Source organism: Drosophila suzukii, chromosome 3 (assembly GCF_043229965.1).
Source record: "Drosophila suzukii chromosome 3, CBGP_Dsuzu_IsoJpt1.0, whole genome shotgun sequence".
In the NCBI taxonomy this organism is placed as follows: Eukaryota; Metazoa; Arthropoda; class Insecta; order Diptera; family Drosophilidae; genus Drosophila; species Drosophila suzukii.
The window spans coordinates 80,295,388-80,318,568 of record NC_092082.1 but is presented as its reverse complement, the minus strand read 5'-3'; the positions used below and the strand labels follow the sequence as shown (position 1 = coordinate 80,318,568).

The window sequence follows — 23,181 nt, the reverse complement described above, 5'->3', positions numbered from 1 at the left end:
CAACTCGCAAAAATAACAATTATCAAGATTGGTTTGGCTCGGTGCTTCGCACGTGTTTCTGTTTTTCGATTCATTTTAGCTCGTTTTATTTTATTTGCGCAAATTGCGTTGACTAATTGTGCGGCCAAATACGCGAAATGAATTGCCTAAATAAACAAAGAGAAAAGGATCATTTGGAATGCAGGGTGCTCTGTCAGGATGTGGACTTAATAAATAAAGAAGGAATTGCTTAAGGGTCCTTTAAAATATTTATCACAGTCGAATTTCAGGATGTGGATGTAAGTTACTAAAAAATATTGAGTTAATCGAATTCCAGAGTCAATGAGTCCTGGAAACTGGTGTTTAAAACTGTACCTTTACTACAATTATTTTTAAACAAAACTCGCAGCACAAACTAATCAATTTCCACACCAATTATACCCCAATAAGGGTATTGAATAATCCCAAAAAATAACGAAAGCGAATGCGCGAAACCTCATTAAAAACCAATGTGGTCAAAATATTTATCATTTATGTGTTCCTGCTAAATCCACGCTCGACTAGCGTTTGTTTGCATTTGTTTGGACAAACATATGTCCGGCTGAATGTCCTTGAAAGATTAACATCGGTTTTATAATTTATGGCAGGTTGAAGGGGAAAACATGTTTTTTTCCGCGAAAAGAAATTCGATATTTCAGTCGAACAAAACCGCAATCGAACAAATAACTTGGCCAAAATTTTGGGGGGGCGAATCTGAATCAACAATCTGGTTTCGGTTTTCGGCCATAATGATGGCTAGATCAACACATTTGCCAAATTGTGCAGATATGCGCACACATATCAAAGCATAATTTAAATTTGTGGTCTGTCAAGTTAGCGCAACGAAATTAATCAAAATATTTTGAGAGCTCCGAGTGCTGCAATTATTTTTGGTTTCCAATGGCCACACCAATGTGCCTGGGTTTTTGCACCAATTTCGCGGCAATCCAATTAAGTGCGATTTTCTGGACTGTATTAGTTTTAGAGAATCCAACCCGGACTTCAAGCTCGCTCGGTGGGCCAAAATATTTCCGCATTTTACACACAAGTTTTTCAATTTTCTGCGTATTTGCATTTGCCTTATATTGTATTTCATTTCGGGCTTATTTGACAAACAGTATTAATTGGATTTTTTATGTTCGTACATATATTACCAGTCATTCCGCATCCAAAATGGCAATTAAAATGAAAAATAAAACACTGCGTTGGGTACTGAAAACTGTGAACTGGGCGTAAAAAGTTTGCATTGGCCGATCAAATGGTCAAAGGGAAATTCACGCTTGGTGGTAATAAAAATTAATTTCATTGTGGAATCATAAAAATCGTTATAGGATATTCCCGCAAAATGACCAAGTTTTATCAGCAAATGCACTCGTTGTCCTGCAGGACAGAGATAGAAGTAGATCGAAATTGATTAATAGAGCGAAAGTTTGCTCAGTTCTTTATCTGTCCATTTTTATTGATTCCACTGCATTTCGCAATCATAATAAAAAACATGAATTATTTGGATAGTGAAGCGGCTCACTTGAGGAGAAAAAAAAGGTAATGGTATTATAGTCATTAATAACCAACAGCGATTCATTTGTCCAGCACTTAATAAAGCCAGACCTCAAATAGAGCAGATCGTAAAAAATAATGTTGGCTGGTGAAAAAATATCGCAGTTCATACATATTTCTGGCACATATTTGTAGCAGGTAAATATAACCACAGATAAATTGGAATTTCGGGGCTCTTTTTTTTGAGGATTAACGTGTCGTATGTGGTTCGAGATTTTTGAGATTTTCTCGGATTATTTTGTTACCTCTTCGTTCTTTCCAGGGCTTAATTTCTTTGGTGGCTCAGATGCTTTAGCAGCAGTTCAGGTGGCAGGGGCATCCACTTGCCGTTTAACACCACATGAGCTCACACCTATAAAGCATCACCAGAAAATGTTTTCTGCCTGACACTGTTTATTTATTTAGCTTTTGCCAAAGTGTTCTTCAAGCCATGAACTTCATATCGCTTACCATATAAATATTATTATTATTACCCTCGTTCCCCCAGGCAAGCAGCCTAAATTCGGGTGTGTGTAGGTTTGTATGTGCATACAGAATGATGGAGTGCAAGTGGCAGTCGTTTATATGCACGATATGATGGCAGGACCGTAAAACATACGCTGGAGACTGCTCCCCAAACTGTGGCCATTAGCAAATATTATTGCAACCCTTCGGCCTACGGGGTCGGAAAACTTGACATCGCCGAGCAGTCGAGAACATGACCTTTTATAAAAAATCAAAATTTTCTTTAAATTCCAAAGCGTTCTTGTGAAAATTACCCATTCCCAATATAAGCAGGAATTAACGGATTATCATGATAATAATCCTATAATCCAAAATTCTACTGTTCTTAAGAAATGGAAAATCGGAACACATCTTATCTTTTCCACATACATCGACACCTGGGCACAAATCAAATCTGATTTGGGCCATGTTTGCCTCATTTTGACCATGAAGCAGCAAACATGAAGAGACCATGGTGGCCACGCACACCACGTCACTCACGCAGACAGACGCACCGAGACACACATTAACACACAGCTACCACACACCGACACACCCAGACACACCGTGCACATTAGTTAAGTCAATAGCAGTTCGACCAACGAAATATACAATAAATATTTACATATCTAAATCGACAATTATTGAAATCTCAATTGAAATTGTTTGGTAGCCACATTGGGCTGTGCATGTGTGTGTATGAGGTTAAATGAAGCCATACGCACCGTTGCACTATAGGCTGGCTGAACACTTTTTGTGGCCAAAATTAATAACTTCAAGCAAAACCAAATATTTGAGTTCGGTTCTTATATTTGGGCTTATAATTAGCAAACTAACAGAAAAAGGCGTGGCAACGCCCCATTTAGGAGAAATTCTAGTTGTATCATAAAAAATAATATAAAAATATATAAGAAAATACTTACCCTAAAAACAAAACATAATTTAGAGGTGTATATTTTTGATTTGGATTTATATCGATGTAATGAACATATATATAGAAAAAAGGTGTGGCGCCGCCCATTTTTCACATGTTAAATCGAAAACAATTCTGAGTTGTCTAACCTGAGGTTGTGACCTAAAAAGGTAAATTGCGACGAAAGTGCGCAAAAGTGCACTTTAGGATAGCATTCATATGAACAAGAACTGAACTACCGACAACACAGTGTAAATATTAAGGTGAAACTAGGTGAAACTGACTTTATATCTCTATTTAAAGTTAGTTTTTATTGTAAATTTGTACACGTAAAGCGACTATAAAAAACACTCAATTACAGGGACAACACAAACAAATCCAACTTGTGACGACCACAAACATAAAGTACAAACCGCTATCTTCCGATGCCATCATAACTTGTTTGGTAAAAACTTAGTTTGGTGCCTTATTTTTATAATTTTAAACCGACTCTTTTTTTCACAAAGTAGCTTTCGTGCGCCCGTGACACCGAACAGCTGTTTTAACAGCCGATATTTTAACAGATCGTGACTCTGTTAAAATTTCTGTTACGTAACATTGAAGTTTGAAGTTTTCCCAACACTTTGTCTTCATTAGATTTTAATATTAACGACTTTCGAAAAATGGATTTTTGGCCACAAAAAGTGGTCAGCCAGCCTATAGTGCGTTGACACACACAGTCAAACGTATATATCTGTTGTATATGAACATCGTACTTTGATATCTATAGGAAGGAAAAACGGGGGAACGATTGTCATTTGAATCACACAAGACGATAGATGGCATCAGAGGGGTTAACCCTCGAAAGCAATTGCTTGGTTATTTACCAACAAAGAGGGAGGTTAAAGAAGTTGGATAGGTCTGAGATATAGGAAATGGAAAAAGATATTATTAATTCTTTTAGTAGAAAACAATATTTAGCACTTTAAAAAAATCTTTACTCCCTGTTTTTAGTCTAAGCAATTTTACAAAGACTAATATTTATTAATATATCGATGGATATTAAAAATGCATTTCGGTGCCAAATTAAAAATTATTAAATTTAAATACACATTAGATATTTTAAAACTAAATTAATTGTATTATTGATTTAGTTTATTATTGTGTATATTTTACAATTTATTATTAGATGGTCAAAAGCTGGCTCCTTACCTTATTTGTCTTCTCTAGTTTCATTCATTTAACAGTAATTAAATCAGTCACCAAAAGTCAACTATTAGCAATTACGCATCCTGTTTCTTATATTAGTTATTGGAAACCATACTGGAACTCAATTATTTGAGCTCAAAGCAGCCATTGCATTTATTCAATTCCAGCCATGCTTCTCGCCGCCAACGGTGCGTATGAGTTATGGAAATTTTAATTATAAGCTATTTGATGTTGCACTTAGACTGCGTCGTTGTCCTTGTGTGAGTGTGTGTGTGTTCATGCACACAGGCGGCACCACACAATAAGCCGAAAGCCGAATGACCAATACTAATGAACAAATATTTGCATATCCTTCCCAGACAAGAGTCTTTGACCAATCCTTGAACCTGCCGCCTCCGTTCATTAAATTAGTACCATGGAGTAAGCCATGGTATCTTGAATTTCACCCAGCAATTTGGCACTTTAATGCCAGAGGCAATTATAAAAATATAAAAATTAAAACACCACATAAACAACGAAGTGCAGATCCCAAAAAAAAAAAAAACCAAAAAAGAAATGGGAAAATACTGCGCTGCGAATGCAACGCAACGCACTGATAATGACAATTAGTGGCCACATTTAAATTGATGCACTTGACGATAAATGCAATTGCAAATTCAGCCACCATGCGTGTGTACAAAGGGTAATTTACAGAGGGAAAAATTGCATTTTTCTGGCGAACCCAACTCGCCTCGAAACTCACACGTGCCGTCCAAATTGAGGCTGCTTTATATGAGTGTATGGGCATGCCGGGCAATAAATTGCAGCTGCATCGCCAATTGCTTCATTCGCAATGGCTACGTGAGTCTAATTATGCCGCTCCGTTTCGGAGGACTCTGCCCCGAAAAGCAGGCTATATCCACACTCGAAATAATGGTTTTCTGAAATTTGGCAAGATTTCTCTGACTTAAGAAAATATTTGGTTAAGGAAAATATATTATCCTATCTGCAGTTGGCCATTTAACACATTTTCCTGTTATCAAACATTTTCATACACTAAAAATTAGCTTGAACTGTAATCTTATAAATGTATTATTATTTTAAATGCATTTATATTTATATAATTTATAATTATAATATATTTCTTTGTTTAATATATTTTAGTAATTTAAAAAACTATAACATTTTATCAAAACTACCATTTCCTAAAATTCCTGAGAAACTCACTGATTTTTCTTGGTGCAAACTTTTTACGACCCTAAACGACGTCGGCCAATAAAGACAACATGCGAGTGTAACATAGTCAACTGTCAACTGTCGATAAGATCCTTTTAGTGTTATTACAAAACATCCTTATATTTCCTTCTCCATTCGGCGGAGCATTAAGCGTAGTTTGGGGTACAATTCGTTATTTTGCCTTGTGCACACACATAAATTGCATTTTTGAGCAGTCGGAGACGGATGGAGCTCAGCTGCCAATTGGCAGGATCCAGCTACCAGTTACCAGCTGAGGATATACCATATACCATATACACATGGTAGATTTGTACTTTTTGTTCTTGTTCTCGCTGCGAATTGAATGGTTTATGGCCGCAGGCTGCAAAGTGTCATCCGTCGATGGGCGGCCGTTAAGTTTCCAGAGTGTTTTGGCATTTTCGGTTTTATAGCAAGGGTTATTTACCGCCAATGTCCCCGCATCCAATCCACACATGCCCCGGCCAAAGCTCATTACTCTAATGGATGCCAAATGCAATCCCCTGCCCGCCGAATATTCAAATAGATTTTTCCGAAATTAAAATAAATTAACTTGGCCGTACGCTTTGCATTTTAAGCGTTCGCCCGCAAATCGCGAGGATTTGTCGCACATTTGTAAATTGGCAAATGATCGAAATGCGCTGAAATCCTGTTTATTATTTTATAATTAGTTTAATGCCAGTGGCCGAAAATTGAATTGCATTTGCAGTTTGTTCCGCTCTCAGCGGTGGTCGTCGGTGGGTTAAAGAAATCGCCCGAGGAGTAGGGCATACGGGTTAATGCGTATGCGGTTGGATTTTTAATGATTTTCACGCACGAATGTTAATTAGAAATGCAGTTTTTTTGTTTATCTTCTGGCATTTCATGCGGGCACAATGCAAAATATAGATATTTAATTATTTATTTTAATTGAATTTTAATAAAAACGGCACAGTATCGGACAACAATTTTACATTTATTATTTTAGATCAATGAATTATTTTTTTAATTTTTTGTTGGCCTGCTGACAACTTAATTAAAATGTTGTGCCGGAAAAAATGTGTACCATTAACGTATGCTTGCCAAAGGCAAGTATCTAAATTTAAGCATATAATCAAATTAGATAGTGCCATTTTCATGAATATGAATAAATAGCAAGCGAAATCCGGCGCAATCATTTCGCATGTCAAGCTCAGCGCCTTGAGACAAACTTGGCCATCATTTAATATTTATTACTGCAATTGTTTATTATTTATGTGAGCCGCGAGCTACGGCATCAAATTTAGTATGCAAACGCAGCTGCCGAGCAATCTGCCACCCCCAGCCACGCCCCCCAATCCGCCCCAGCCCACCATTCGTTCACTTCCGGTGCGACATGCACTTCCGTCGCTTTGCGCCACGCGCATCCTTGTCTAAAGCAAGCTAAAATGTCCTTTTATAGCCGACGGTTAAGGAGAATGGAACTGGGGTACAATACACAGAGAAAAGAGGCTTATATCAAACTATCTGATTTTAACTGCTTATTTATAAAGATTTCTTAAAAATATAATTATAACTAATGTAGCGGACGATGACATACGAATATCATGGGTTCTGAAATAAAATATATTTAATTTTTTAAAATCAAAGTAATTTTTTTTATAGACCAAAATTGGAATTATTATTGAAACGTTTTAGTAAACAAAATTAGTTTTTCCTTTTCTACTTCATTTCAAAACATCTTGAGAAACATTTAATTAATAACTTTCAGTTCAAAATAAATAAAATAATCTTCAGCATTTTTAAGAGAAAATGGTTCTTGATATAAAGGCTATGGAACAACAATTTAAAGACCTTTTACTCCTCTCTGTAAAAGCTGGTCAGAATTAATTTATGCGCGTTTTTTTCCATTCTTCCTGTGGATCGCGACTTTTCCACTTGACTTTTGTTTCGGTTTTTGTGCAAACGCTCTGGGAATTTTAATTTTGGATTTCTTTCAAGTAAGACCAAGGAGTTTGGGACCCGCAAAAAGCGGGAGCCGCAAAATGGCGCCGCTTTGGTCAACGCACGCAGCTCTTTTGTTTACTTTTAATTTGATCATTGGTGCTTTTTTGTGGCCAAGTGCCTTTCGCCAGGTTTTCTCTCTGGACGCAATTTTGTAATTAAGCAATTTGACCGCAGCCAGTGGAAAGTTTTAAGCAAATGAAGGCAGCGTAATTGTTTTTTTCTTGCACGGCGTCACTCTTGGGTTGAGGATTCCCCAAATGGGAATCTGTTGGCCTGTCGCGGACCACTTTACCCACTTCAAGAACTGCCAAACATGGGTGCTCTTTTATTTCTTTTTGTATTTTGGGTTGTCAGGAACAAGATGATGGGCAGATCGACTGGCAAAAGTTTTTGTAAATAAATTATGCTGCTCACTCAATGCCAACGGCCGGCAAACGGAGCGTGAGTAGTCAGAAAAGAAAAGCGCTTATCTGCAATTGGCTTCCTAGAAAGCTGGAATTTGAATTTCCCCACAGGCAACAAGTGCCGAGGACAACAAGGACCTAGAACTCCCATGCGGGTGTATAAATGGGTGACTTTTGGGGGGGCCTTTTTTAGGGCGGAGGAAGGACAAAGAGTTGCGCATGCAAATCAAAGTTATTGTCAAGCCAAAAGTGCCCACCGATGCGTACAATTGAGTGTCATATTTCCAGTTTGTTATGTATGCAAAAGCCAGCATGTGAGGTCCAAAAACTTATCCTTTGCCTTGTGTGTGCTAAAGTTTTCCTGGCCAGCGATTTTTCTTGTCTCTATTTTGGCCATGCCATGCAACTTGTTATCATTGTTGCGTGTCTAAGAGCCAATGGAGGAGTAAAACTTTTGCCAAACAATCGCACTGCCAGCGCAAACATTTATGCGGCTCTTGGATTAGCATGGCATGGCCTGGCATGGTGTCTTCAAAATATATAAAAAGTATAAAAAACCATAGCATACGCTCTCTAGGGCTGGTACAAAAAAGGACGACGGGGCTCTTTGTGTGTGTGCAATCAACCGTTATCAAATTTTTCGAACTTTTACCTAGCCCTTTCCCTTTGTTCGCTGGCCTGGGAAGACTTCAACGCTTTACGCAAGCCACTTAACTATTTATGGCCCAAATGCAGGCGTGTGTGGGTGTGCGGGAATCCTGGGAAAAGTGTGCTTCAAAGTGCTCGATGGAATGTCTGACAACCCCGCTTGACATAAACACCGGGTGCCATGCATTATTCAGGACATTTCCTTGACAGAGAAAAAAATAATACCTGCGTGCTCTCATCTCAATTTTTCATTTATCAAAAAACAGTATGAATTACCACACTAATATTTTTTGTAAGTAATTTTAAAGAATAGAGTCATAACATTAAAACTATAACTTTTAATATTATTTTTACTAAATCAAATTTCTGTTACAATTTATCTAGACGATCGTAACATAAATCTTAGTATTTCAACTCTTATAACATTTTTTAAGCATTTGTTTTAATTTCACAAAAATACTGGTTTTTAAACAAGGAATGCAAAACATATCGACAAAAAGAGTTATGTTTAATTAAACCAAAACTCTCTTCCCTTTTATTGATCCGGCCAAAAAATATACATATCAATTGGATATGCCATTTCGAAATGTCGCAGATAAGATATGATGAGATATAAAAACTACCGAATTGATGGGCCATTTCGGTGAAACGTGTTTTTACCGATGGTACCATTTTCTCGACTGTCACTTGAGTTTAAAACGCTGTGAGGGCCCCGCCAACTGGAAAAGTCGCATCTTCGCCGCCATGTGCAACTAATTAAAATTCATATTCAGTAATCAATCTGCCGGTGACCTTCGGTAATGCCCGCCAATGCGTAAAAAATACTCGCATATAAAAGTGAATTCATGGCCCTTGGCTGCCAGCGCTGCCTTTAAGTCCATTAAAAATCATTTCGATCAATGGGAGCCGTGGCAGGCCGAGTGCGCACATTGCGATTTTCTCACAATTAGCATTTTCCCCCATTTTCCTCCCATTTTCCTCCCATTTTCCCGCAATTTCCCCCACATTTACCCACGCATTCGCTCACCTGGCGAGTTGTGGAGCCGGGGGAGGCGATTGAAACATTTTTAAAAATTTGAAATTCATATGCGCAGCAAACGTGAAATGTTTTGCCAAGCGTATTGTGCAATAAAAAATAAAGAGCCAAACCAAAAACAAAACAAACACGAAACGAGCTGGAGAAATTCTTGTGTAAATAAAATCGAGAAACGCTATCGAGAGGGGCACACACATACATATATACACATATATTTGTGCGCAGGTATATGTGTATGAAAATACCTAAAAGGATTCAATTATTCCCGCTCGTTACACAACAACAAAAAAATAACACGGCAGGAAAAAATTGCGCGCCCATGGAAGTATGCAACAGAAATTGCTCACGGCACACTATAGGCTGGCTGACCACTTTTTGTGGCCAAAAATCCATTTTTCGAAAGTCGTTAATATTAAAATCTAATGAAGACAAAGTGTTGGGAAAACTTCAAACTTCAATGTTACGTAACAGAAATTTTAACAGAGTCACGATCTGTTAAAATATCGGCTGTTAAAACAGCTGTTCGGTGTCACGGGCGCACGAAAGCTACTTTGTGAAAAAAAGAGTCGGTTTAAAATTATAAAAATAAGGCACCAAACTAAGTTTTTACCAAACAAGTTATGATGGCATCGGAAGATAGCGGTTTGTACTTTATGTTTGTGGTCGTCACAAGTTGGATTTGTTTGTGTTGTCCCTGTAATTGAGTGTTTTTTATAGTCGCTTTACGTGTACAAATTTACAATAAAAACTAACTTTAAATAGAGATATAAAGTCAGTTTCACCTAGTTTCACCTTAATATTTACACTGTGTTGTCGGTAGTTCAGTTCTTGTTCATATGAATGCTATCCTAAAGTGCACTTTTGCGCACTTTCGTCGCAATTTACCTTTTTAGGTCACAACCTCAGGTTAGACAACTCAGAATTGTTTTCGATTTAACATGTGAAAAATGGGCGGCGCCACACCTTTTTTCTATATATATGTTCATTACATCGATATAAATCCAAATCAAAAATATACACCTCTAAATTATGTTTTGTTTTTAGGGTAAGTATTTTCTTATATATTTTTATATTATTTTTTATGATACAACTAGAATTTCTCCTAAATGGGGCGTTGCCACGCCTTTTTCTGTTAGTTTGCTAATTATAAGCCCAAATATAAGAACCGAACTCAAATATTTGGTTTTGCTTGAAGTTATTAATTTTGGCCACAAAAAGTGTTCAGCCAGCCTATAGTGCGGCATGTAAAGTGCTCGCTGGGGGTGTGTATGTGTGTGTGTGTGGGAGGGGGCACTGGCAGCGGCAGGGGGGCGTGGCAGGGTCATGCAGCATATGCACGCGCATAAATCGACGACAGATACGAGGACTCCGTTGGCGGCGGCAATAAAACCAAGAGCCATGTAAAAAGGACACTCATATTTATATGCATTGATTGCCAAAGCAATGCAACACAAACACATATACGCGCACACGCACAGTCACAAGCACACCCACACATTGATTGTAAAATAATATTTCTGAAAAAGAAAACGGAGGCGAGAGCCTCGCGAAATTTCATTGCATACAAGCGGGCGCACTGTCATGAAATATCACGCATACGTCATGTGAAACGGCGAACGGCGGGGATACATATGCAAATGCGCTCATTGCGACCGCCGCATATTTGCATACATCAGCCGGCCTCCATTATGCACTTAAATCATTATTGAAACGGCATTAAAGTAGCGCTTCGCTTTCCGTTCTCCTACACTTGCAGTTCTGGGAAATCATCTCCGATGAGCACGGCATCGATCCCAATGGCTATTACCACGGCGAGTCCCCTCTGCAACGCGAGCGGATCGATGTATACTACAACGAGGCCAGCAGCGGCAAGTACGTGCCGCGGGCGGTCCTAATCGACCTGGAGCCTGGTACCATGGACTCTGTTCGCCAATCGCCAATGGGCCAGCTTTTCCGGCCAGACAACTTCGTCTACGGACAATCGGGAGCCGGTGAGTTTATATTTGCATTTATCTGATAGGTACAGATAGTAGCTGATTTGACAGTCTCTTATCTGTGGCATGTCAGAATTATCTACTTTGAATATTTTATTGAATTTTTTGATAATAGAAATATATTTCTATCATAACTTTCATTTTATTAGCATTTTCATATCAATACGAGTATAGAAAACTTCCTTTAAAAATATAACTGAATATATTTAAAACTTAAAATCGTTATCTAAAAAAATAATTTAGGATATTATTTCGATTTCTTTATAATAATGTACATATCAATATTAGTATTAAGAAATTTTTTAAATTTTAATTGACCAAAATGTCTAAAAGAATAACAAACCATGATTATTTTTGTTTTGAAAATTTTTCAAATCGAAAAGGCGTATATCTTTTTATTACCCATTCTTTTTTTGGCATTCTCCTAATGCATTTCCGTTGCACTCGTTAATGGCTGAATGTCGTGTTCGTGTGCCTGGACGTGGCCTTTGTTTTCCTGCTGCCTTTTGGGATGCTTTTGTTTCGACCAAAGATCTGGACTCTAGACCATCGATGCATCGATGGGAATTGTGCTTTGCCACGGCGAGCAGTTATTGCAGCTGAGCGGCCTTGTGGCAACAACGAAAACAGGGGCAACCGGAGCAGCAGCAACATCCGTGACAACAGGAGGCACAAAGGGCGGCCTTATCCTTGCTTTGATAAGTGCCAGCCAATTGAGGAGATGGCCAGCCAGCACCGTGGTCGGTATTGTTATCACAGGCCAGCTTATCAGCTAACAGCCGCCGGTGCGATATATCCATGGTGTCAGGACCTCCCGAACCTCCCCACTTCGGCATCAGCTGGCCATGAGGCTGATGGTGATGATGATTGCAATTATAAAATGGCCTGCGGATGACGACGAAAATTAATTTTGTACATGTCAGCCGCTGTTGATGTTGATGTTGCTGTTGCCTCTGCGGCTGCTGTAATGGCCCACAATCGCCCAGAACATTGATTAGCTTCAAACAGGGAAAACAACTGTTAAATGCCATAATTTAAAAACAATGGATAACTTTAATTGATTACTCAATTCGTTAATAATTAATTACTCAATAAATTCGGTTGGCTTTTAAGAAACCAGAATACAAACTCATAAAATTGATCAAGTTTTTATATCATTTATAGACTGTATTGTGTTAGTGCTTTATGTTAGCTCATTTGAATTTGAATAAACTGCCTATTAGACATAGAAACCAAACAAATTTATGTATATTTAAAATAAACGGAATTAATTACTTAAAAGTTTTAGTGGCATTCATAACATTTATTTCTACTTTCGCAGGCAACAACTGGGCCAAGGGCCACTACACAGAGGGCGCCGAGCTGATCGACTCCGTGCTGGAGGTCCTGCGCAAGGAGTCTGAGGGCTGTGACTGCCTGCAGGGATTCCAGCTGGCCCACTCGCTGGGCGGAGGCACTGGCTCCGGCCTGGGCACCCTGCTCATCTCGAAGATTCGCGAGGAGTACCCCGATCGCATCATGAACTCCTTCTCCGTGGTGCCCTCACCCAAGGTAAGAGAAAGAGCCTGTCCTTGTCCACCTTTTCAACCTGCCCGACCAGCCAATGCAGATCATTATCATTGTGGTCATGACGAATGCAATCCGCTTAGCACAAATCAGCTTACTGCCACGCACAATGGGTGGACAGGAAATCAGGACCTGTGTGTGTGTCCTCTGCTGAACGGTGGTTGACATCGACTGTGAGTCACCACCACCACCACCTCCTTTTTAGGAGGACACCGAACAGGCCATGGTGACGGTCCTAAGCCGACCCAAAAGCGCTTTACACCTGCACGCGTTTTGGCCAAATTAACAGGCGAAAGCCGCAGAGAGGCGCTCCCGTTTATTTTTCGTGCGCCAAAAGTATGCCACAAATGTTGTTTTATTTATGCAATTCATACGCTAAATTCAATTGGCGGCTTTGTGCGCCGGCCGGGCCAGCTTTGTCCGAATAATTCTAATTAATTTGCAGGCGATATTAGCTGCACCGCCAACGACCAGCGGCCAAAGCCTAATTGGCAATGCAATTTTAATGCAATTTAGTGGCTCCAAATCGCAAGATTGACCTCCTCGGTGTCTGTATTTTTTCATAAACGTATATGTATATATTTATATATAGAAGGTAGATCGGCCCGCAGCCTTTTTTGACACACCTCAATTGCCGCTTAATTAACCCAGTTGCATATATTTACACGTGCATTCAGAAATGTATTATAGATGTAGAAATATTAATAGATATGAAGAGTGTGTGTGCGAGCGGCACGTGATACGCCTTCATTTGCATTATTCGCATTTAATTACATTTTGACGTTTAATTAAATTTATTCAGTGCAGAATTAATTGTCATTGGCAGGAGGTGTCCTGGCCAGACAAACAATTACAACATTTTGCATAGTTTCTGCATTTTACGAAAAAAGAGAATTTAACAAAATATTTTGGTTAAAAAACAAATATTACAAGAAATTTAGTTCATTTACATTTAATTAACCAAATATAAAAGGGCTAAATTAGGTAAATTGTAAATAACGGTGGGGTTTTTCATTTAAATTATTTTGAATATTCCTCTTTGTTGTTTAATATTTTAAATACAAAATATGTAAGTAAAATACCGTGGTGTTAGGAAAAAACTCCGAATAATGCTTGAGAGATACCTATATACCTATATATATTTTACCCAATGAACTGTAAGAAATTTAAAATTCAGGTGCAAGTAGCAGCTTAAATTTCCCCAATTTGTTGAACTAACGCACAATACACTCAAATCGATTAGGATTTATAATTTGAGATTACATCCTTGGCAATTGTAAGTTTTAAGACTCCGGAGAAGAGGCAAAGTCCATGAGGCGTGAAATTAACATTTGACAATGTTCTTATTGGCATATCTGAGTACACAATAAATTTTATGGAATTTTTAGTGAGGCCCAGAGGGCACACACTCGTACGGCGTTGAATTTATTACCGTCACGCCAATGGTCAACTATTGAACCAGTCCGATCCCCCCAATCCTCCGACCTCTGAATGGGGTTTAACTTTAAATGCCGGAATATATGAGAGTATATCCCCCCGATCCCGGTAAAGCCCCCTTTTCGACTGGCTGTTATTTATGCGCCGTGCTGGGTTTGCTTGGCTTACCGCAATGTTTTGGCTTCGGCGGTCATTTTATTGCGGCCTGGCCTGACACATGCCTGTCACGTTATAGCGGTTTTAATATGTGCGCATATGTATACATATATAATTTAATAGATTTTCATACCCATCTCATCGGGGCAATGTAAAGCCTTTGTCGCTTTGATAAGCGTCATTTATGCAAATGCAGCGCATTCACGCAGAATAATCAGGCGAATGTCATAGCGCAAAAAACGTATCTTCGTTGTTTAAATGGTTCAATATTTTAGCCTTTGATTAAAGTATTTAAATACGTTCATTAATTAACGGCCGTCGCATCGATTCACGCACTGAAACTGAAGGATGCCGGACGGTTGTCATGGAGCATCTCAGATTTGCACCTGCCTTTTTCGGACAAAGCAGTGATATCAAAATGCATGCTCGTAAATCCTCCAGATTCAGAATCACACACAAACACCGGGGCAGAAAAATATTGTGTCCTGGCGATGTGCAAATAGTGAGAGGCTGGCAACAAATACCAAATACAAAATGCAAAATGCATATGCTCGAGCATAACTCATTAGTATTAACTGCATGTACCACCTAAACAGACAAAGGTGTGTTTGTGTGCATTGCGTGTGGGGGTGTACACAGAAAAAAAGGAAGATTTGTTATTAAGAACATAAAAAAAATATTAGCGTTGGCACAGAAATTCTTAGGGCTTTGAAATCACTTAAAAAAGGTATCTAAGAGTATGCAGCGGAAAAGAACATTGCCTTCTGGTAGGAATCAAACGTAAAATTAGTTGTTGCACACTTTTCAACACATTTTTAAATTAAAAATTGCAATTTCCGTTCTTTGCTCTTCATTTTTAAAAAGTTTACTAACTTTTTTAAGAAAATCTTTATACATACACATTTTGATTATGAAATAACATCGATTTTTTGCCCCTACCTAAGAAATTTAATAAGGGCAATACATATTTTTGAAAATTTTCCCTCGTGCAAGGGACTTAAAGTGTGTGCGTGGTAGAGCACGTTATCGCTCTAGGGCTGTGGCCATTAAATAATTGCCACAATTTATGTGCACACACTTCGCATACGGCAAACCGGAGCTGGAGTGAAGTTTGTCGCAAGCCCAACAGTCCTCGTACCGCCAATGAAACCATCCTCTACCCCAAAAACACTCAACAACCGACGAGCAATGCATCTTGGCTGCGCAAATATAGAGGGCAAGCCAAAGATTATACATAATTTTCAATTTGCAGCATTCGAAACACACACCAGGCATGTATGAATGCGAATGTGAATGGGGTATAGGTATAGGTATAGCTGGTATTGCTTGGCACCCAGATGTTTGTGCAACATGCAACTGCATTTATGCAACAACTCTCGGCCTGAGTGCCGCTCCAGGCTCAAAATGGCATTAGCAACTGCAGGTTGCAGCCACAAACAACTGGCTGTATTAATAGGGTCTGCTATTCAGTTAGCACTGCATTCGAATTGCATCCTGTTGGCAGAATGCATTTTTCATGTCCATGCTTCAACAGCCGGCCATGCGATTGGGCCAAAAGAAGTGGGAATTAGATGGAGAGTGCGGCCAATCGTTGATTATGGCCTAGAACAAATATGAACGGCAGAGGAAAAGGCTTCAGGTTGGATTGAAACGAGGTATTAAATGAAAGTCTTTAAAAGCAGTTGGTTTTAAAAGTGTGGGATTTAACTAAAAACATTCATATTACATTAGTAGTAAACAGTTTTTTCTTAAATTACAATTCACAAAAGAATACAGAACTTTAACGCAAGAGACAAATGGTGATTATAATGATTTAAAGAGACATTAGATAGTTTCTTATACATCATAGTTTCTACATTTTTCTAAGGATGAAATCACACCAATTGAAATGTTAGTAAAAGAGAAAAGGAAGGGTCAATTGTAGAACACTTTGTTCATTTTCTGAGCAGCCTTTGAAGTTTGAAAGCTTTCGCAATGCCTTACTCATTCATTTAACAATTTCATTTAACCATCATATTAAAACCTGGCTCCTCTGTAAGCCATCCGCTAATAGCTGATAGCAATGCTAATTAACGAACTTGTGTCTGCTCCTCCTCCTGCATGTTGCGCTGCTACTCCCATCTTGTGCGTCCAGGTTTCCGATACCGTCGTGGAACCGTACAACGCCACGCTGTCCATCCACCAGCTGGTGGAGAACACCGACGAGACCTTCTGCATTGACAACGAGGCTCTCTACGACATCTGCTTCCGCACGCTGAAGCTATCGTCGCCCACCTACGGCGATCTTAACCATCTGGTTTCCGTGAGTACCCCCTAGTCAATCCATCTAATGCATCCTCTGTTTGTCCCATTCCCTCCTCCTCCTCATCATCCTCCTCATCGAATTGGAATTTATCCGGGCGAAGGTGTCCGAGGTGGTGGTGGAGCCATATAACGCCACGTTGTCGCTGCACCAACTTATTGTGGACACCGATGAGACGTTCTGCATCGACAACGAGGCTTTGTATGACATCTGCTATCAGAGCCTGCGCCTCTGCTCCCCCACCTACGAGGATCTCAACCACCTGGTGTCCGTAAGTATCCAAAAATTTGACCCAAGGCGAAGATGACGAAGTCCAAGAGAGAACATCAGTATACATTTCAGGAAAACCTAACCCACCTTATCTAAAACACTTAAGCCTTAACTCGATAATTGGGAACTCGCCATTAATGTTCTAGAATGTAAATATAACAAAAACTCTTTTCTTAATATATAAGATAAATTTAAAAATTGTACACTAATTTTAGAACCACTTTGAATAGAGTCCAGCTCTTTTTATGACAATTAATTTTATTTTTTTAAGCAAACATTTTAACGATTGTTTATTCCAAATTAAGGGCGAGTTCCTATCTTACTTATAACCACACCCTTTATATTTTTCTTAAGTATAATGTGATGTTACCTCTCCCAACCAGGTCACAATGTCCGGAGTGACCACCTGCCTGCGTTTCCCTGGCCAGCTGAACGCTGATCTTCGCAAGCTGGCGGTGAACATGGTGCCCTTCCCGCGTCTCCACTTCTTCATGCCCGGATTCGCTCCTCTGACCGCCAAGGGATCCCAGCAATACCGCGCCCTCACGGTGGCGGAACTGACCCAGCAAATGTTCGACGCCAAGAACATGATGACCGCCTGCGATCCCCGGCACGGACGCTACCTCACGGTGGCCTGCATCTTCCGGGGTGAGTTCGGGACCCCGAGTCAAATGAAAGCCCTGGGGGTGGAAAAAGAATAATAGTGTTTTAACAACCAGCCCTAAACACTTCCACGCGTAGCCAAAAAACACAGGGAATTCATTCATCTATCTGCTCATTTATTCAGGAGCCCCCGCACCGGCTTATCCGGCCCAACTTTGTCACTTTGTCATGGGCAACCGGTGGCACACCTGTCCGCCGATTTTCCGGAGCCACAGGCACGTACTGCTAAACCAGGGGCGGAACAAAGGGGGTGGATTTTGACAATAGTATGTTTTTATTTTTATAAACCCTTCTGCTAAGGTAAATAAATGTAGGCATTGCTTATTTAAAAAACCTTCAGAAAGCCCACATTTAGACACCCCTTAAAAACATTTACCCTATCCGCCCCTGGCTAACACCTTGGCCTCCTGGGGCTTGGCTTTGGCGACGATTTTATTAGCCAAAGTCGAGCACTGGGCCTACTACTTATGGGCGCCACTAAAAATGATTAATGCCCGCTGGCTGGCGGCTAAAAAGGCTGCAATCCGTCAACGCGCACGTAGCGCAAATTTGTTAGCCATCCCAACCCTGCTAGAAATGGTTGCTGGCATTTTTTCGCGCTAATTTTTAAATTAATAAACTGCGATGCGGCGCCCAAAAGTATGCCGCATAATATTTCATTTGCTATTCCTTGTGTGCGCCGCATTTGCCCTTGCTTTTGACTGATGACTCGCAAAACGCGCGTAATTAGAAATTTACTTTCAAGATCCATTGGGGAATTGCGACCGCCGCCTGACACGGCCCCCCGGCTTAACTAATCATGCCGAACGTGACTTGGCCTGCACTCCTCCACCCATCTCCATCTCCGGATTCGTTTTCGTCTCCGACTGACTGCCAGAAATACTTACAAAATAATTAATCACAAAAATGTGCGGGAAAAAATGCCAGCGAGGAGGAATTTAAACAACTTTTTTAGTTACCTCCTGGGACTGTTTCTGTTTCCCGTTTCCCGTTGCCATTCCCATCTCCGAGAGATCCCAGCCCAGGTGGCAAGGTGCACGGGCCAGGACTTAGAAGCCGTGTTTAGTATTTCATATTCAGGGATTTGGGGATTCCGCCGACGCATCAAAGCGAACTTAGCTTTTGATGTAAATGCTCACAGGAAGTTTCCGGCACTTTTTTATAACGTTCCTACTCAATAATTAACAGGACCCATGTCCATGAAGGAGGTGGACACGCAGATGCTGAATGTGCAGAGCAAGAACAGCAGCTACTTCGTCGAGTGGATTCCGAACAACGTCAAGGTGGCCGTCTGCGATATCCCGCCCAGAGGCCTCAAGATGTCCGCCACCTTCATTGGCAATTCGACGGCCATCCAGGAGATCTTCAAGCGCATCTCCGAGCAGTTCACCGCCATGTTCCGGCGCAAGGCCTTCCTGCATTGGTACACCGGCGAGGGCATGGACGAGATGGAGTTCACCGAGGCCGAGAGCAACATGAACGATCTGATATCCGAGTACCAGCAGTATCAGGTGCGTGTCCATTATGCTTATTTTAAAATTAACCAATCTTAATTTAATTATTTTTCAATTTTTTAGGAGGCTACTGCCGACGACGAAGTCGAGTTCGACGACGAGCAGGGTGAGCAAGAAGGTTATGAGTCGGAGGTCCTGCAGAACGGCAATGCCGAGTAAGGACCTAGAAACTAACACAAGTGTAGCTGTTTTCTGTATACTATTTTGTAAATTATTTGGCCCCAAAAGGCTTCAAATAAATATTTAGTAAATATAGTAAAAAAAAAGACTTCCTTTAAAGTTCGAAATTTAAATCCCGAAAGTATGTCTAAAAGTTTTATTGGTTTTACTTGGATTTTTGAGCCTACAGGGGGTAGTTGACCAGCACATCCTGGCGAGCCAATTCCAGCAACATGGGATCGTCGAAGAATTTGTTGATGGACACATCCTCGGAGAGACCCTTCCTGCGGCGCGTCTTGATCATAAACTCTCGCGCCAAGTGGGATGCCTGCTGCGGCTCCAGGGGCCGGATAATGATGCTCTTGTCCAGCGGATCGCCAGGCACTATCTGCCAGTGATGGAACACCGAAAGACAAAAGGCCTGACCTTGGGTGTGCGTGCGGAGATCCGTCTCAAATCCAAATGAATCAATGGCGGGTATAAAGGCTTTGATAGTGTAGATAGGGGATCCCGATACCGGAGCATCCTGCGTTACATGTCCTCTGTGGAAATGTTAGTACAATTAGTAAACAGACTCTTCAGGGAAAACGGACAGTAAAACTCACCTGCGCCTGGCCAGCACAGTGTAGACAGCAGACACACAATCCGCAGGCGCCTGTACCTCCACAAACAGATACGGTTCCATCAGTCGCGGCGTGGCCATCAGAAATGCAGAGTAGGCCACTCGACGTGCTGTTGGAATGATCTGTCCACCGCCCCGATGCAACGCCTCGTTCGCGATAACTCCATCGAGAATCTTAAACTTTACGTTCCGAATGGGCTCCTCGCAAAGCGGCCCTTCCCGCGTACCCCACTGGAAGCCCTGAACAATCGAATCCTTCACCGCTGTCAACAGGTTCTTGTCCACTTCCGAAGGCAGGGTGTCGTCCACGAGGATATTCGGACCCGTTGAGTCGGGACCAAAGGCCCAAATGGAACGCGCCGCCAGCAGATCCCAATCGTAGTTGACCTGGAAGAACTCCCCAATTCGTTTTTTGTTCCAATTTATGCAGACAGTTCCGTTCTCAATGTCCTCGGCCAGACCCTTTTCCAGTGGCTCAGAGATCATGGTTATTTTGTTCTTCTTATTCGGCGTTTCAGCAAAACATTTTAGCGAACTGGTTTCCACAACAGTTTCGCAGAAAGCCACCACAGGATCCGCCACTTTTATGTCAATCTCAGAGTACATTTTCCTCAGGTCGTGCATCACACAATCCAAGTACAGCTCGCCAGTGCCTAGGATAACATGCTCACCCGATTCTTCGACTCGAGTCGAAAGCAGTGGATATGATTTGTTCACTTTGCGAAGCCCATCCAACATCTTGGGAAGCTCAGAGGGATTTACAGGCTCCACAGCTATCTTGATAATGCTCTGAGTATTAAACTTCAGTGGCCGGAATATATAGAGGTCCTCAGGGACATTTATGTCCACAATCGTTGAGGTTTTAACGATGCACTGATCAATGCCTTCGATTAGCACCCAATTTCCGGCGGGAACTCGATTAAGCTCCACTTTATAGCGAGACTCAAATACCCACAGACGGCCCACTTGCAGTATACGGGAATCCTCCTCGTCCTGCAGCGTGTAGTTCTCTCCTAGGACCCGCACCTCCTGACCAGCATGCAGGGTACCAGAGACAATCCTCGCCAGAACTTGGAAGAAGGTACAGTCGTCGTTGGGATACATTTTGGAGCTGTGCACCATCAGGGTGCCATACTGATTGCACAAAATCATATCTCGGTAGATGTCACCCTCTTTGGGTCCCGTGTAAATATGGTCCACCTTTCGCTTGGCATTTTCTAAAGGAGATTTAATGTGCTCCACGCACATATCAACGAAGCCACTGCAGTCGCCCATGAAACGATTGCAGACGAGTCGCAACAAAGGTCGTATGTTGGACTTCATTTCCTCTTTGGAGACGCGCACATTCAGCTCTGCCAGGGTGTCCGACAAAGTGGTGTCCACATCACCAACCACCTGGGCGATCAGCTTGTACATGGGCTCCAGAATGAACTCCACAAAGCTGCGTTGTGCCGAATTATGCGGCTGCTTCTTCGAGAACTTACGCCTATTTATAGATGGATAATGAAATTGTTGTAATTCGTTATTAAAACTTGTAACAGCCACTTACGTTTTGCTGTTGAAGTACATGTCGCCCCAGAGGCGCTTGGCAAAGTCCAGGTACGCCACTCCCTCATAAGTGTCCGCATAGAGCTTGGCAAAAGATTTCAGGGTAAAACAAAAGCCATACAACGAACTGGCAAAGCAAACGTTGCCCAGGATGGGCGAAACCAGCAGATTATCGTCAGCGGCGCCATAGGTGCTATAAGAAAATAATGAATTATTAAGATTCTGTATAATTTTATAGTTTAACGCACCTCAGTAGTCCATTGACCTCCTCCACAATGTGCTTGAGCTTAAAATAGGCGTCCTGTGGCGGTAACTTCAGTTCAAGGATGAGGCGATCAATCTGCGAGTCAGAGGAAAACATTAGAAAGACCTAAGATGACAATAAAACCGTCACCAACCTTGTTTATGCACACGGTAATGGCCTGGCGCTCCTGCACCGCGTGTTTTAGCAGCCGCTCTGTGTTCAGCATGACGCCCTCGGCTGCATCGATGAACAGAACCACACCATCGCACATTCGCATGGCGGCAGTGGCCTCGTCCGAGAAGTTGACATGTCCCGGGGTGTCAAAGATATTGAGCAAGTAGCTCTTCTGCTTGACATCCTGCAGGACAAGAGTCACCGGCGTGGCCTTGATGCTGCAACCGCGCTCCTGTTCCGTGAACAGAGTGTCCGTGTAGCGCAACTGACGCTCCTCCATGGTCTCGAACTGAGGATGCGTTTGCCGGATGAGGCAGTCGACAAAGGTTGTCTTGCCGTGGTGCAGGTGGCCAACTAACGCCACGTTGCGGATCAGAGGTGGTGTGTCCATCAAATCGGCCATGAACTCCATGTCGTAGGTGGTCTCCTGCATGTCCTGCTCCTTGATCTGGAACTTGAGCTTCTTCACCGGCTCGATGAGCGGCTTGTCCAGCGGCTGGGCGTCCTCCTCCTGGACAATGGTCTCCACATCCGGCCCGTAGACCTCAACGGCCGAGGGATAATAGCGTTTGTCCTCGTGCAAAACCACGGCGGTCACTTCTTTATCCTCGTCCTCCTGCGGCTCCACCTCATCCTCGTCCATGGCGTCCTTTTAGCGGGAAACAAATGGTTTTATATACATTTTATAACATTTTCACCCATAAAAACCTCTGGATCATCCTGCACATCGGGTTGCCCGTAAATACTCTGGTCATCATCCTCATCGCTGTCTAGATCGGGGCCAATATAGTTGCCAAACTCATCGTACAAATCGGAATCCATGCTAAATGCTGAAGAATACATATTTTTTATTATTTTCATTCAAAATTGGCAAGCGGCGTCTCAAAAAGTTGTAAACTTCCGAGGTGGCTAAAAATAATCATTCCCGCTGATTTCTAGTATATTAAACTACTCACCAAAGGTTAGGACACCTTCTGTTTACTATTTCTATTGAGAAATCTAATAAAAAGAGCAAATATTTTTAAATTTTACAATTTTTACACAAAAACGCGGATTGCAAACACGCTGTTCTTCTTCTTCTCAAAAA

At 41.3% G+C, this 23,181-nt stretch overlaps 2 protein-coding genes across 4 annotated transcripts in view; one reads left to right on the top strand and one right to left on the bottom strand.

The window, feature by feature from the left end:
* The window catches only part of betaTub97EF (beta-Tubulin at 97EF), a 25,519-nt gene extending 5,868 nt beyond the window's left edge, over positions 1-19,651 (top strand). The window contains exons 2-7 of one of the 3 annotated variants that reach the window (XM_065866530.2): positions 11,202-11,436; positions 12,761-12,990; positions 17,004-17,171; positions 17,554-17,818; positions 19,022-19,344; positions 19,411-19,651. In XM_065866530.2, the coding sequence (XP_065722602.1) occupies positions 11,202-11,436; positions 12,761-12,990; positions 17,004-17,171; positions 17,554-17,818; positions 19,022-19,344; positions 19,411-19,506 (1,317 nt within the window). In that variant the 3' untranslated portion in view covers positions 19,507-19,651. Of the gene's footprint in view, positions 1-11,201; positions 11,437-12,760; positions 12,991-16,732; positions 16,901-17,003; positions 17,172-17,553; positions 17,819-19,021; positions 19,345-19,410 lie in introns of all 3 variants that reach the window. The other 2 variants (XM_017081035.4, XM_065866531.2) reach the window with 2 other exon arrangements.
* Positions 19,621-23,181, bottom strand: LOC108014823 (116 kDa U5 small nuclear ribonucleoprotein component). Its single transcript, XM_017081021.4, has 7 exons — positions 23,051-23,181; positions 22,803-22,924; positions 22,075-22,743; positions 21,925-22,016; positions 21,678-21,869; positions 20,112-21,614; positions 19,621-20,048 (listed from the first exon to the last, which is right to left on the bottom strand). The coding sequence occupies exons 2-7, from the start codon at positions 22,914-22,916 to the stop codon at positions 19,691-19,693; spliced, it is 2,928 nt and encodes a 975-aa protein (XP_016936510.3). The 5' UTR covers positions 22,917-22,924; positions 23,051-23,181; the 3' UTR covers positions 19,621-19,690.

Coding starts and splice junctions, on each gene's coding strand:
- LOC108014823 (XM_017081021.4), bottom strand. CDS start 22,916: ATGGATTCCGATTTGTACGATGAGTTTGGCAACTATATTGGCCCCGAT. Junction 22,744..22,802: donor ATGTGCAGGATGATCCAGAG/GTTTTTATGGGT, acceptor TCCCGCTAAAAG/GACGCCATGGACGAGGATGA. Junction 22,017..22,074: donor TTACCGTGTGCATAAACAAG/GTTGGTGACGGT, acceptor TCTGACTCGCAG/ATTGATCGCCTCATCCTTGA.